The sequence below is a fragment of the Hyla sarda genome, chromosome 5 (assembly GCF_029499605.1).
Source record: "Hyla sarda isolate aHylSar1 chromosome 5, aHylSar1.hap1, whole genome shotgun sequence".
Classification (NCBI taxonomy): Eukaryota; Metazoa; Chordata; class Amphibia; order Anura; family Hylidae; genus Hyla; species Hyla sarda.
Window position 1 is genome coordinate 138,194,432 of NC_079193.1, and position 16,641 is coordinate 138,211,072.

A 16,641-nucleotide genomic window follows, 5' to 3' on the forward strand; every position below is an offset into this window, starting at 1 on the left:
GACCTGTACTGGTCCACACCGTTTTTCTGTGTCCATGCCTTTTGTCTTTTAAACTGTTTCTTGTATTTCATTGTCTGATAAAGTATATCTATTTTTACATTTGGTTCTCTTTTGAGTGGTCTTTCAGGATAATAGGTTATATAATAGTGTTTTAAGTACCACAGGACCTCATTATTAGGTCTACATTGCATATATCCCCATTTCTATGTTGGTGCTAATGGTGGTCACTGTGTACATACATTACTTATAATGCACTAATCCTGAGTTATATTCTGTATTATGCTCCAGACCTGTGCTCACTATTCTGCTGGTGGAGTCACTGTGTACATACATTACATCACTTATCCTGTACTGATCCGGAGTTATATCCTGTATTATACTCCAGAGCTGCACTCACTATTCTACTACGGTAGTCACTATCTTTATTCATTACATTACTTATCCTGTACTGATCCGGAGTTATATCCTGTATTATACTCCAGAGCTGTACTCACTATTCTGCTGGTGGGGTCACTGTGAACATACATTACATTACTGTATCCTGTACTGATCCTGAGTTATATCCTGTATTATACTCCAGAGCTGTACTCACTATTCTGCTGGTGGGGTCACTGTGTACATACATTACATTACTTATCCTGTACTGATCCTGAGTTATATCCTGTATTATACTCCATAGCTGTACTCACTATTCTACTACAGTAGTCACTATCTTTATTCATTACATTACTTATCCTGTACTGATCCGGAGTTATATCCTGTATTCTACTCCAGAGCTGTACTCACTATTCTACTACAGTAGTCACTATCTTTATTCATTACATTACTTATCCTGTACTGATCCTGAGTTACCGTATATACTCGAGTATAAGCCGAGACCCCTAATTTCAACCCAAAGTCCCAGGAAAAGTTATTGACTCGAGTATAAGCCTAGGGTGGGAAATACATCATACCCCCCTGTCATCATCCAGACCCGTCATTAACATCCTCATCATCATCACCGCCTGTCATCATCCAGACCCTCATCATCATCACCTGTCATCAACCCCTTGTCATCATCCCACACATCCCCCCTTCATCATCCCCTTGTCATCATCCCCACCCCCCTTCATCATCCCCATGTCATCATCCCCACCCCCCTTCATCATCCCCTTGTAATCATCCCACCCCCCCCCCCCCTTCATCATCCCCTTGTAATCATCCCACACCCCCCCTTCATCATCCCCTTGTCATCATCCCCACCCCCCTTCATCATCCCACACCCCCCCTTCATCATCCTCTTGTCATCATCCCACACCCCCCCTTCATCATCCTCTTCTCATCATCCGCCCTCAGTGGTCTTCAACCTGCGGACCTCCAGAGGTTTCAAAACTACAACTCCCAGCAAGCCCGGGCAGCCATCGGCTGTCCGGGCTTGCTGGGAGTTGTAGTTTTGAAACCTCCGGAGGTCCGCAGGTTGAAGACCACTGCGGCCTTCGACATCATCCAGCCCCCTCTCACCCCCTTTAGTTCTGTACAGTACTCACCTCCGCTCGGCACTGGTCCGGTGCTGCAGGGCTGTCCGGTGAGTAGGTCGTCCGGTGGGATAATGGTTCCGGGCTGCTATCTTCACCGGGGGCGCCTCTTCTCCGCGCTTCCGGCCCGGAATAGAGGCGTTGCCTTGACAATGACGCAGAAGTACGTTGGCAATGAACGTACCTCTGCCTCGTTGTCAAGGCAACGTGACTATTCTGGGGCCGGGCCCGAAGCGCTTAGAAGAGGCCTCCCCGGTGAAGATAGCAGCCCGGAACCACTATCCCACCGGACCACCTCCTCTCCGGACAGTCCTGCAGCACCGGACCAGCGCCGAGCGGAGGCGAGTACTGTACAGAACTAAAGGGGGTGAGAGGGGGCTGGATGATGTCGAAGGCCACAGTGGTCTTCAACCTGCGGACCTCCGGAGGTTTCAAAACTACAACTCCCAGCAAGCCCGGACAGCCGATGGCTGCCCGGGCTTGCTGGGAGTTGTAGTTTTGAAACCTCTGGAGGTCCGCAGGTTGAAGACCACTGCGGGTGGAGAGTTCACTCGAGTATAAGCCGAGGGGGGTGTTTTCAGCACGAAAAATCGTGCTGAAAAACTCGGCTTATACTCGAGTATATACGGTATATCCTGTAGATCTTTTATTAAAATTTCAAACATAACAATAAAAAAATTACAAAACATAAACATATCATATCCGACAGAACATATCAATATAACGAATCATAAAACCAAACACCATAGCATAAAATACAACACCGGTCCACCACACACTCATTCCTGCACACAAACAAATATATACAATATTTACAAAAGACATATTCCTATAATACCCGTTATACCCATACCATACTAATAAACTATATACACTAATATACACTAATACTAAATGTGAATTTCCTGGCCCAGTTGCAATACCAAAAACCCAATACCAGTGATATACCAAAAGAATAACAACAACAACAATAATAATATATACAAAATAATAAAAACCAACACAAACAAAATAACACCACTTTTTTTTATTTTTCTCTTTTTTTTTTTTTTGTTTTTTTTTTGTTTTTTTTTTTTGGCCCTGAGCTGGTCCCGCATCCCATGCCCCCAGTACATGTTACCAGACGTCCATGAACGAGTCCAGGATTTTCTGTATTTATAAAAGTCCCATACAAACCCCCTCCCCCCTTTTTAACCCACCACCCAACCTAAACTAAACCCAATCCCCAGGTGGCATCACACAATATATACAATATATACATTACATAAAATATACACAGACTAACAATATATAAGTATACAAATAGACTACAACAATAAATACAATAACAAATACATATAACACTATAAGCCAAACAAACCCCTAAAGCTCAAGTTCAGCGCCTGCAAGCCCTATATTACCATAAACCAACTGCTCAAAACAAAAAGACTAATGTGCCAGCATCAGCCCACCACCAGGGGGAGACAACAGGCTAAGGCACTTTAAAGGCAGAGCCCCTCCATAGACGAGAGGCCCTGCCAGCACCCAGCCTCTCGTACTCCAGAGAACGCACCTTCACCAGGTCACCGAGAATGTTCCTAACCACCACATCCACAGGGAGGATTTTACGCTGCGTCGACACTAAACACCGTGCGTTCCACGTGTAGTACCTAACCACTGAGCTGACTAGGAATAAAGTGCACCGGTCCCAGCCTCCAAGGTTTCTGAATGCCCCATAGGCCCATTCCGCATAGGAGAGACTGGCCAGCCGAGGCCAACCAATGGAAGCGCCCACCCTGGTGTAAACCTCTGTGTTAAAGGGACAATGAAGCAGAAAATGCTCCATGCTTTCCAGCATGCCTCCACACTCTTCGCGGGGACATCCCCGGTCATCAGAGCTCCTGCACTTCAGATTGTCCCTCACACACAGTTTCCCATGGAAGCAGCGCCAAGTCAAGTCCCAAAACTTCAAGGGGATCCTGATAGAATTCAAAAGCTCTAAACCCACCTCCAGATCCCGACTTGGGCAGTCCTTGAGCGCCAATGGCCTCTGGAAATGAGAAGACAGGACCCTCTTGTCAAGGAATTTCCTCGACAGAGTCCTAATCTCCCCCATCCCCAGACCCCACCGATGAATAACCTTCAGAACCGGGGTAGCGTAAGCCGGGAGATGCCCGTGTGGTGTGCGAAGATCCTTCACTTGCCCTCCTGTCTCCCATTCCTGGAAGAAAGGCCAAAACCATCCCCTACAGGAGGATACCCACGGAGGAGCCCTCTCTGACCAGAGGTTTGCTATATTGGTCTTAAGAAAGGTATTCACTAGGAATACCACAGGGTTGACCATACACAACCCCCCTAGTCTCCTTGTACGGTAAGTAACCTCCCTCTTCACTAGGTTCAGTCTGTTCCCCCATAACATTTGGAAGAACACACTGTAGACCCGGGTCCAAAGAGGTTCTGGCAACATGCATACACTGCCCAGGTATATCAGTAAAGGGAGCAGGAATGTTTTGATCAGGTTAACCCTTTCCCGGAGGGTCAAAGACCAACCCTTCCACTGATCCACCTTCTGAGCGGCGATCTTAAGCCTGCTGTCCCAGTTTTGTTTGGGGTAATCCCCTTGGCCAAATTCGATGCCGAGAACTTTTGCAGATTCCTGGGGCTCTGGAAGGGCGTCCGGGAGATCAAAATTAGGATCTCCCCCTCCCAGCCAGAGACTCTCGCACTTATCCCGGTTGATCTTGGACCCGGATGCCTCCGAGTAGCGGTCCACCTCTGACATCACCCATTGGCCTTCCTCTTGTGAGGAGACAAACACGGTGACATCATCAGCATACGCTACCGCCCTCAGAGCCAAATCCGGCACCGCCAGGTCCATTCTCACCCCCGCCAATGGTCCACAATCAATCCTCCTAAGGAAAGGATCAATTGCAAACACGTACAGCAACGGGCTCAAAGGACAACCCTGACGGACACCAGACCCAACCTCAAAAGAGCAGCCAATCCAACCATTCACAAGCGGGAAACTCTCTGCCCCTGCGTACAAGGTCTTAAGCCAATCAACAAACCCCCCCGGCAGGCCATATCTCAGAAGAACAGACCAGAGGTACTCATGGTTAACCCGATCAAACGCTTTTGCCTGATCCAAGGACAGCAAGTACCCCTTCCAGTGGCCAGCCCTACCCTGCTCCACAGCCTCTCGGACACTGAGCACAGCACTAAATGTACTGCGGCCCGGAACAGAGCAATGCTGAGCCCCCGAAAGGAGCCGGGGTGCAAACTCCACCAGCCGGTTAAACAGCACTTTTGCCAGAATCTTTCGGTCCACATTGAGAAGCGCTATGGGACGCCAATTCTCAATGTGGAACGGGTCTTTACCCTTTGACAGGATGATCAGCGCTGACCTCCTCATTGACTTTGGCAGAGTGCCCGAGGATAGACACTCATTAAATACCTCGGTCAACAGGGGAACCAAAGTGTCCTTAAAGGTCTTATAGAACTCAGATGTTAAGCCATCTGGACCGGGTGACTTCTTGAGGGCAAGCCCATCAATAGCCATCCTGACTTCCTCTTCCTGGATCATCTCTGTCAAAACGTCAAGAGAGGGGTCTACTCCTAGTTCAGGGATGGTTTCAGCCAAGAAAGCTGACACCTTATCCCGATCTAGATCCTTCCTTCCCAAGAGGTGCGAGTAAAAAGATCTGACGACCTCCAAGATCCCTGATCTGGACCTTTTCAAGGATCCCGTACTATCAATCAGTCCTGAGACTACCTTACTATTCACTGACATCTTGCAGTTTCTGTAAGGGTCGGGCGAGCGGTACTTCCCGTAATCCCTCTCAAAAACCAAAGATGCGTGCCTATCGTACTGACACCTCATCAGCAAGGATTTCACTCTGGAGATATCATCACGACTACCTCCAGTCGAGACAAGGTGCTCAAGTTTCTTCCTCAGGCCCTGGTACAAACGGTACCTGTTTAGGCTTCTGAGGCCCGAGAGCTGGCGGAAGAATCTCGCAACCCTTTTTTTGAAGATCTCCCACCACTCTGACTTACTGCTACAAAGGCCCAGCAATGGTACCTGGCTCTGAAGAAAATCCTCAAAGGACTGTCTTATCTCCGCTTCTTCCAAGAGAGACGAATTCAGCTTCCAATAGCCTCTGCCCATCCGGGGGGTCTCTGTAACATTCAGAGAAAACAAAATTAAACAGTGATCGGAGAACTCCACCTCAACAACAGACACTGCTGAAGAGACGGCCTCCTCCTTTAAATAAAACCTATCTATCCTAGACCTACAACTACCCCTATGATAGGTGAATCCCGCGTGGCCTGGGGTGTGCCGGATGTGGACATCCACCAGGCGAGCCTCACTCGCTATGCTATTTAGGGCGACGCTATCATAAGTCAGCTTGTCTCTGGCACCTCCCCTGTCTTGGGGCCTCGTGACAGCATTAAAGTCCCCTCCAAAGACCACCTGCCGACTTGTAAAAAGATAGGGCTTGATCCTCATAAAGAGACACTTCCGGTCCCACTTAGACTGTGGGCCGTAGATGTTAATAAGGCGAAGTTCTTGTCCCTTCATGAGGACATCTAAGATCAGGCACCTCCCCATTTCTAACTCGATAACCCGTCGGCATTCTACCGCTGCGGTAAAAAGGACCGCCACTCCGCTATACGGCTCGGCCCCAAGAGACCAGTAGGAGGGCCCATTCCTCCACTCTCTTTTAGCCTTGTAGATAGATGACATATCTGTTAGCCTGGTCTCCTGCAAAAATAAAATATCAGCATTAATATGGGCAAAAAAATCATAGGCAGCAAATCGAGCCGTATCTGACTTTATGCTGGCAACATTAATGGATGCCAGAGTCAACGGAGAGGGTGCCGCCATCAAGGGTGATTGAGTTAGACAGCTTTCTTTTTCCCACCATCCTTCCCATCCACCCCACCACCCTCCTCATCAGATGATGGTTTACCCCTTTTTAGTGAGATGGATGTGTCCATTTTCCCTTTATTTACATTTTCCTCGTCCCCTGACTCTGAGCCAGTCCCCCCCCCTGAAGACATAGGTTCCCCAGGGAGAGAGGACTCAGGGTCCCCTGTGGGCCCCACCGCAACATCCGGAACCTCACCCCCAGCCTCCTCCTCCGAAGAGGAAATGTCGCGGAGGGCTCGGAACCGGTTGGAGAGACCAATCAGAGGGGGGTCAGTTGTACCTTCCTTTGGCATCTGGCGGGTGGGAGAAGATTTTAAATCTCCCTTTTTCTTATTCCTCCGAGTACCCCGCTTTGTTTCTGCCCATCTCCCTCTGTCCTCATCTGCGCTCCCACCATGGGAGGACAGCGAGGAGACAGTATCCTCCTCTTTGTGGATCCTTCCAGTCTCCTCATCCAGTTCACTATCCCCCAGGGCCTCAGCAGTAACACTGGTCGCAGGGACAGGATCAGAAGCCACCTCAGCTGGCTGATGCTCCTGTGACTCCCGAATCTCCCTATCCCTTTGACGCTTCTTGAGACGCCTCAGTTGGGCAGGCGTCTTCTGCTTACTTTTCTTCCCTGGCCCCTGCACCCCTTCATCCCCGCCAGCCATCCCCCCAGCAGAGTTCACCTCATGGCTTACCCCCACTGGGGCAACAACCGCGTTGACAAAGGAACGAGGGCAGCGACTGAATGGGTGACCTAAGTCACCACACAGGTGACACCTAATCTCTGCACAAGATGCAGCGAGATGGCCTATTTCCCCACACAGAGTGCACTTCTGCACAGTGCAATTGGCACTAAAATGTGTGGGGTCACCACATCTGTGACAGAGCTTCGGCTGACCCTGGTAGAAGATCTGGATACGATCCCTTCCGAGGAAGGTCGCAGATGGTATATGGGTAACGGTGTTTCCTGAAAGCTTAAGCTTGACCATAAACGTCCAGGCCCCTGACCAGATGCCATATTCATCCCTGTTCTTTTTTGGGACCTCCACCACCTCTCCATACCGACCTAGCCACGTCATGATGTCAATACAAGAAAGTGATTCGTTACGGGTTAAAACGGTCACTTTCTTGACATTGTTTTGGCGAGACACCGCCTGAATGGCAAAGTCTCGCCAGCCGGGCTCATTCTTTACCAGCTCATAATTCGACCAGAAGAGCTCAAGCCCCTCTGGCCGAACAAAGCTGATATCGAACTCTGGGGTACCATAAGGATGTATTAAGGCGTAGATGTCAGCTGCCTTAAAGCCCAACTTCAGCAGAAGCTCAACAACTTTAGATCTTGGAGGACATGTATCACTGCCTCTCCACCTCAGCCGGACCACATTCCTTCGGAGACCACCTGGCCCGGCTGTTGGGAGGGACCACACAGTATCCCCCCCTCTTTCCTCTCGGAAGGCTGAAAGACCATGTCTTTCTATCCAAAAGGATAGATCAACCTCCCTACCCTCTACATTGATTGATCTCTCCCCTCTCCTTAAGGCCCCCAGGAGACGCTGCTGCAAATTGCCCCCCCCAGAGCCAGAAGACGAGGAAGGTGCCCCCCTCCCCCCAGCGGTGACATTTGCGTAGCTGCGTACCGGTGCTGCCACCGCTGGGGGTGCAACTGGACCAGGCCCTACATCCCCACCACTAATCTGTGCCCCTTCACCACCCTCCTCCACATAATCCATACTCACACCATTATTGCCTGTTTTAGCTGATGTGCCCCCCATACCTCCACCCGTGCTACAGCCCATACTACAATTCACTCCAACATTAACCTCCTCATTCATACTGGCTGGACCGGTGCGTTCTGGTGCAGATAGTGTACCATCAGCATCACTGGGTACCAGAGCTGGAGCCACCACCACAGGACAGGTCACCGGTCCTTTATACAAGGACCGGGAAGCCTGCCTAGCCTGTTTATTAGTGGCCCCAGCCCTGTTTTTACTGGTACCCTCCGCCTCATCAGTACTGGAGTTTTCTGCTCCTGGGCGCCGCTGTTCTGGATAAGCGGCGCCAATACAAAATAAAGGTTTTAGTCCAGTCTTTCTGGGAGGCGAAGACATCTTGGCCCCAGCAGCTCTTTCACGATGACACCGCTGCTCCAAAGGAACAGCAGTGCCAACGCTCAGAGCCACCGGAGCTCCCGCAGCTGACTCTGGCACAAAGCCGCCCCCCCCTCCCGTTAGGGAGCAGCCCAATGTGCCAGAGCCATCCATGCCCATCGCTGGGCAAATATCACTGTCCGACCTCACAGCCGATACATTGTCTGCTCCACCACTGTTACTACAAACAGCGATGGAGCTCACCACCACACTAGACTCCATACTCTCCCCACTCTCCTGCACTGAGTCCACAGTAGAACTCAGGCTGGGCTGAGAAATGGGGTTCACACAGTGAGCTGACCCTGCGGCCAGTCCGGGGGGCTCAGGGAGGGGGGTATATACAAATGTTACCTGCTCCTGGAGCTTGGTCTTCTTTATCTTCTTTTTCCTTCCCCCAGGTGCCTCCTCCGGTAACTCATCCCCAAACGTGAAGTCCTGGAGGCGACCTGGGGACTCCAGGAGCTGGATCTGGGCCATCAGCGCCCCTCCCTGGTGACTGGTGCTGCTCTCATCCCCCGAACCGCCAGAGCCACGGCCAGATGACATCGCCACTTGCCCTGCAGGGAGCCCACTGTATGGGGTGAGATGTTGCAGACCCCCGGGTGGATTTGGCTCAACATTATCGGCCTCCGCAGCGTCTCCTTCCTCCTCCACCCGTGGCTGAAGCCCCCTCAGCCGTCTCTGCTTCTCTCTCTCCATTGTATGAAAGCGGTCTTCATTTAAAAGTTTTTCCCTAAATGGCCCGCTGTTCTCTAAAATAAAAGTTCTCTTCTTCTCCAGTATCCTTATTTCATTTTTCAGCTGTTTAATCCGGGCTGACAGCTCAGCTTTCTGTCGTTTCGCCGCAGTTTCCATCAGGGCTTTTGCTTCCCGTACCTCCTCCTGGAGCCTATACAAGCTGCCCCTTGCTTCCTCATATCCACGGATGTGTTCTGCCACACGAGAGTTATGGGGGACTCCAGACTCCCGGGCCCTAGGCATCCCCCAATCCTCCTCCACACATCCGTGGGCATTTAGCTTTGCTCCAGGAGGAGTATCACAGTCCACATTGTCAGGCCTTGTTGTCACAGTACCTGTGCTTCCGGAACTTCTTGCACTTGTAGTCCCACAACTTGCAGGGCCAGCCTTGCGGCTGCTCTTTGTCTCTACGGGTTCAGGGGTGGCTGGAGATGCATCGCTGCACCTCCTGGCAGAGCGCCTCAACCCGGAGACCTCTGATGCACTTCCTGACGCTGGTCCCTCCACACCTGGTCGCTGGCTCCCCCTGCCCCCCGCGGACCTGATTCGGGGGGCAGGTGTTGGGGTTCTCCTCTCCTCGCTCATGCCTGAACCCACGCTCTCCCTCTGGGGAAGGAAGAACGTTGTCCGGCACAGATGACACGGCAGAGCTCAGAGCGCACACACACCAAACAATCCAGCAAACGACTTCCTCCACACTCAGCAGACTCACAGGAAGATGCTCCCTCTAGTGGCCAGACTCCAGAGCTGTACTCACTACTCTACTACAGTAGTCACTATCTTTATTCATTACATTACTTATCCTGTACTGATCCGGAGTTATATCCTGTATTATACTCCAGAGCAGTACTCACTATTCGGCTGGTGTAGTCACTGTGTACATACATTACATTACTTATCCTGTACTGATCCTGAGTTATATCCTGTATTGTACTGCAGAGCTGCACTCACTATTCTACTTTTGGGGTCACTGTGTACATACATTACATTACTGATCCTGTACTGATCCTAAATTATATCCTGTATTAGGGCTGGGCAGTATACCGGTTCATACCGAATACCAAATTTTTTGGGCTGCACGATATGAATTTTCCCCCATACCGCAATACCGGTTGGGCCCCTCCCCCTCGGAAATGTATTACTAGCCCAGCGCAGCGCTGTCCCCATCGGGGAACTAATCCTATGTGACTCGCGAGCGCTGTTCTGCGCGCCCCCCCCCAATTAATGATCAGCCCAGCGGGGTACTACTCACATATGTCACCTTCAAGCACTGCCCTCCTCCTCTTTGTTCACCGGCGCTGGAACTCACGGTACGCCAGTGGTCTCCAACCTGCGGACCTCCAGTTGTTGCAAAACTACAACTCCCAGCATGCTGGGAGTTGTAGTTTTGCAACAGCTGGAGGTCCGCAGGTTGGAGACCACTGCTGTACGCTGTATCCCTATGCCCGGGCTGCAAAAGATAAAGAAAATAAACTTTAAACTCACCTACGTCGGACACACGCTGGGGACGGGGAACGCCAGACAGCCGTCAGCCTATCACCGGCCGGATTGATGTCCCACCCCGGCCAGTGATAGGCTGAGCCCACTGTCATGTAAGAAGCCGGCCAGAGCTTCTTACATGACAGTGGGCTCAGCCTATCACTGGCCGGGGCGGGACATCGCTCCGGCCGGTGATAGGCTGACGGCTGTCCGGAGTTCCCCGTCCCCAGCATGTGGCCGACGTAGGTGAGTTTAAAGTTTATTTTCTTTATCTTTTGCAGCCCGGGCATAGGGATACAGCGTACAGCAGTGGTCTCCAACCTGCGGACCTCCAGCTGTTGCAAAACTACAACTCCCAGCATGCCCGGACAGCCGTTGGCTGTCCGGGCATGCAGGGAGTTGTAGTTTTGCAACAACTGGAGCTCCGCAGGTTGGAGACCACTGGCGTACAGTGAGTTCCACCGCCAGCGGCCCCCAACAAAGAGGAGGAGGGCAGTGCTTGAAGGTGACATCTGTGAGTAGTACCCCGCTGGGCTGATCATTAATTGGGGGGAACAGAACACTGCGCGCGGGTCACATGATTGGGGGGGTAAAAATACCGTTATATACCGTGGAACCGCCGTTATATACACATATTTGGTCATAGCGCCCAGCCCTATCCTGTCTTATACTTCAAAGCTGTACTCACTATTCTGCTGGTGGGGTCACTGTGTACATACATTACATTACTTGTCAGGGGGGTAAAGTCAGAAGCACATAGTGGTGATATCAGGGGTGATGTCAGAGGCAATTTCACCATTGAAGTTAGGGGTTGATGTCTGAGCACTCAGTGGTGAAGTCAGTGAGCACCCAGTTGTGAGATTAGGAGATGACAGTGAATCTCTTTTTGGCCACATCATATTCTATAAAAAAAAAAAATAATTATAAAAAGCAATAAAAAAAATTCCCATCCAAACAAAAATGGTACCACTAAAAACTGCAGATCATGGCACAAAAAATGGTCCCTCATATAGCCTTGTATATGGAAAAATAAGTGTTATAGGGTTCAGAATGGGAAACTTTCACTCATGTTAATTTTCTCAAAAAACCTACATAAATTGGGTATCGTAATAATATGCACCTACAGAATAAGGATGATTCTTTATGAATTTAAAAAAATGTATTTATTGTATGTGGGCAGGGCATCTATATGGGTGTGAGTGCATGGTGGGCCCTATCATCCTCCATTGCCTGGGGGTCCCATGAGTTGTCAGTCCACCCCTGGTAACGCCCAGTGGTGCGAGGAAAATACCACAGTATTGCCAGCTCATTCATGTTAATTTGCTCCACCCATTATGCTTACCACATAGAATTACACTCAGAACTGTGTCCACCACATAGCAGTGAATGTAAAATAATTGTATAGATTTGTTCAGGAAAGTTGCCACTATAACATTTCACAAATTCTCCTGACTTAGTTCCCCAAAAATGTGTGTCTTCTTTATGGTCCTGCACGCCTCTGTACTCCATTGGCAGCACATCTCAGCAGTCATTCATGTGTAGTAATCTCGTCGGGTGCTAGTCCTAACACTGGGCTCACATTGCATTTATGATTCCTTATACAAAGTGTGTGGCAGATGTACAGCATTTGGTGAGAGTACATGGAATCCTGGAGAATACAGGATATTATCTCGTTAATGTTGATGTTTATTTTCTTACAGTAATGTTGAAAAAGAAATGGCCGTGCTTTGGAATAATCGTGCCAATGCCTTATTCAAACTTCAAAGATGGAAAGATGCGTTTTCATCTGCAAATATAAGTATTAATGTTTGCCCATTTTATACTAAGGTGAGGGTTTTTTTTTTTTTTACCGTCTACTGCTTATGTAATGAACTTATGTATAACTAGGACAGGAATTTTTTTTATTTTATTGGGACCATAATTGCATTATAGTGACAAGTGTAAGTAGGCTTTTTTCATGACATGTTTAAATCAAATATATTATGGGACCAGTATGAACAAAACTCTGAGGGAGATTTATCATTGCATTTAGAGCTTCTTTTTGTTGTTGTTGTTGTTGCTTACTTCAGGCGCACAAATTGTCACATGTGCACATAAACACTTTTTTTTGCGACTTTTGTGCATATGCGTAAAGTAGCAAACATCCTTACCTAAGCAAATTTCAGTTTTCACTTTCCAGTGGTGACAAATTTATGAAGTGCAATGTCACACATAGGCATAAAAAAGTCACAATCCTAAGCAAGGTCAGACCTGCCTTACAAAACTGCTTTTGGAGAGCACTTTTAAAAAGTTGCACAAAAAGACCCAACTTAGACTTTTTGTGTAGAAAAGTTGCAGAGGAGAGGAGCAATCCGGAAAGGAGGAATAGCAGACGTGGACACCCAGGCTTATGTGTCGGTCGTACCAGGCCCTACATTGTACGCAGGGCTGCCTTCAGGGGGGGTACAGCCAATACCCCAGTAATGGTCCCGGGAAGCAGAAGACAGCCATTTAAACAGCGTTCTCCTACTTCTGTATGTCTGCCGCCACATCATTTGCCCCCCCCCCCATGATCCCCCTGTGCCACTTACTTTCCCCTGTGCCAAATTATCTCCCCCCCCCCTTTTTTACGCCCTGTGTCACATCATTTCCCCTTGATCTCCCCCATTCCATTCCCCCTTAAATTACCCTCTGTACAAATTCATAACCCCTCGTGCCACAAGATTTCCCCTTAGCCATTTCCTGTGCCGTTTTATTCCCCCTGTACCACATCATTTGCGCCCCTCCCCCTCTGATTCCCCTGTGTCAAATCATGCCCCCTTTAATACCCCCTGTGCCACATAATTTCCCCTCTTCCCTTTAACCCCCTATTGTTCTTCTTACCTGGGCAGCAGGAGCAGGGGCTCAGCGTGCTTGACGTTCGGCTCACTTCCAATCAGTGAGCAGCAGCTGCTGCTGGCACTGGCGAGTGTTTTAACAGTAAAATCCTAAAATGTATATGCTACCCATTAGGGATCGACCGATTATCGGTATGGCCGATATTATCGGCCGATAATCATGATTTTGGGCATTATCGGTATCGGCAATTACCTTACCGATAAGCCGATAATGCCGCCACCCCGACCTGCCGCACCGCATCGCACCCCCCACCGTAGTGCTGGGTGGTATACTTGTATTAACCGGATACCGTTTTTTTTTCTCCCACGGTATGGATTTTTGCCTATACCGCTATACCGGTCGGGCCCCTCCCCCACCCTCCGAGTCAATAAAAAAAATGTAACTTACCCGTAATGGGGGTGGTCCGGGCCATCCATCCTTCCTGTAGTGTCCGGCGGCATTCCGGGTGGAGGGTGAACCGGTCCGGGCTGTCCTTCTCCGGGGGTCATCTTCTCCACTCTGGGCAGGCTCCGGCCTAGTACGCTGCATAGACGCCGTGACGTCAGGTGCGTCGCTGCGCATGGGCGTCACTGCGCAGCGGCGTCTATGCTGCGTTACTAGGCAGGAGCCTGTCCGGAGTGGAGAAGATGACCCCCGGAGAAGGACAGCCCGGACCGGTTCACCCTCCACCCGTAATGCCGCTGGACACTACAGGAAGGATGGATGGCCCGGACCACCCTGACAGGTAGGGGGAGAGAAGCGGGTGGCGGCAGCGGCGGCCTATGGCACCGCAAAAGCCACTGCAGTGCATTGATTTAAAGCACCCGCTTTAAATCAATGATCTGCAGCGGTGTCGCGGGGGGTAAATAGCCGATAACTTATACCGGAATATCGGTATAAGTTATCGGCTATCGGCCCTAACCTCCACCGATTATCGGTATCGGTATTGGCCCTAAAAAAACGATATCGGTCGATCCCTACTACCCATACCAATACATATCTCCTACAATGCAATGGTAGACTGAGACAAGAATATCAATCAAATATATACTTTATTGAGGTCACAGAAAAAACACTTATAAAAGCACATAAAAAAGGCACAAAACAAACACGACAAAAGAATTCCCACAGGTTAGCAGAAACTACTGGGCGGAGAAAGGATAATTTTCCTCCCAGGATGCCAGATGAAGTATTATAAAATGCAGTACAAATCATACAGGCATAACAGGTAAGTACTCTAACTGGGTGTATAATTGCAATAAAGAAGATCCCAGCAATGGAAAAGTGCTGCTGTATATGTAAACATACCAATAAAGTGCATTTGTCATGTAACAGGATCTATTGCATATACCCTAAATAGCCCTCAATACATCTGTATCTGTAAAGTATACAATCAGATAAATACATGTGAAAACTGGTAAAGAGCAATACCCCCTACTATAGCAGAAAAGGTCCCCCCCAGAGCTGCACAAAATACCTGTGGGTCACACAGAAAGTTACCCAAACGCGCGCTCCCCTTGATCACAGGGTCACGGTTTTAACAGTAAGCAGAACAATTTTGTTGTTACAATATTACAATATGATGACTGTTTGTTTTCATTAAGATTAATGAAAAAAATAATAAAGTGCAATCATTCAGACACCCCAGTTGAAGCGATAAGCGAAAAAGTTGGGCTTGGCGGCTGGCTAGGTCTGTTCACCAGGTTGTATCATGTATCTGTTATCATGCTGATATATATGTCCTCCATAGCATGCATTACCAACCATTGTGCTCTAGGTCTTCTGTTGTATTTTACTACGCACTTTCTGAATGATTGCACTTTATTATTTATTCATTAATCTTTGATAACTCAGATGGAGACCAGTGTTATCTTATATGTACTGTTATTATTTCACTTTATCTATTTATATTGTCTCTAACAAAGAAGCCTTCCCTTATGCACTTTTTTGATGATTGCACTTTACTATAGCGATTTGTTGCTCCCTGGTGTTTTATATGGAGATCAGTATTTTATCCATTTACCTAATACATTTACTTCTTTGTCCTAGCCACCGCCATTTGGTTCTTGTCCACTGGACTACTATTTGTGGAAGTTTCTTTGTTATGATTTTAATTGTTTTTACAGTGATTTGCTTATTCTTGCTTCAATTTTGCTGTAATAAAGTTTGAATATTTGATCTACATAAACGTATTAGTTTTTTTTGGTGTTCTGCTAATTTAGCGTTGGGTCATTAACCCTTGGGGACTTTTATTTGTGTATGACATAAATTGAAAATAGTGGAAATGGTAAATCTAGGCCAATGAACCCAGTGCAAACTTTGTTTTTTGTCTTACAGGCTTACTACCGTTCTGGTCTTTCAGCTCTGAAGTTAAATGATGTATCTATGGCTTTGAGTATATTGGTAACTGGCCTTCAAATGCTTGATCGGAAATTGGAGAGCAAAGCTATTGTAGATTTTCTATATGGAATCTTTTTGAGTTTGGAAGGTAATGTATGTCTTGCATTTATGCAGTCATTGCAAATTCAAGTATGTTGATTAATAAAATCAAGTTTGTTGCTTTTTTATCTGATAGCGCAGAATCCTCACTCATTTAGCAATACACAACAAATATGGGTTCTAGGGTCTACTGAGTACAGGTATAGGGAAACTGACAACAGCGACACTCGCAGTAACCTGCTTAAACAAGGTAATATTGTGGCTGAGGGCGGTTCCAACGCTGGTAACCTCTTTTATATACTGTTCCGGAGTTATGGATTAAGATTCCAATATGTAAATTACCTCTTTTGGTGCATTGTCATGCGGTTCTGTGCTAAATATTGTTTTTGAAGCCATTCCCCTTTTTTGGGGTATAGCAGTGCAGGCACCCTGGTGGTATAGGCCATCCATGTTTGTAAAGTCACAGCACGTAACTGCTATGTTCTATTGGAAAAATGATCTATGAAGGGGGTGTAGCACAGGGCCAATGCCCCAAGTGCACCAACAATATGCATTTACATATTTGAAT

General features: G+C 48.3%; 1 protein-coding gene across 7 annotated transcripts in view; it reads left to right on the plus strand.

Annotated features, from left to right (window-relative positions):
• TRANK1 (tetratricopeptide repeat and ankyrin repeat containing 1) overlaps window positions 1-16,641 on the plus strand; it is a 300,522-nt gene that overhangs the window by 63,419 nt on the left and 220,462 nt on the right. For all 7 annotated transcript variants that reach the window (XM_056520371.1, XM_056520377.1, XM_056520378.1 and 4 more), the window contains 2 exons: window positions 12,479-12,605; window positions 15,972-16,122. In XM_056520371.1, the coding sequence (XP_056376346.1) occupies window positions 12,479-12,605; window positions 15,972-16,122 (278 nt within the window). The remainder of the gene's footprint in view (window positions 1-12,478; window positions 12,606-15,971; window positions 16,123-16,641) is intronic.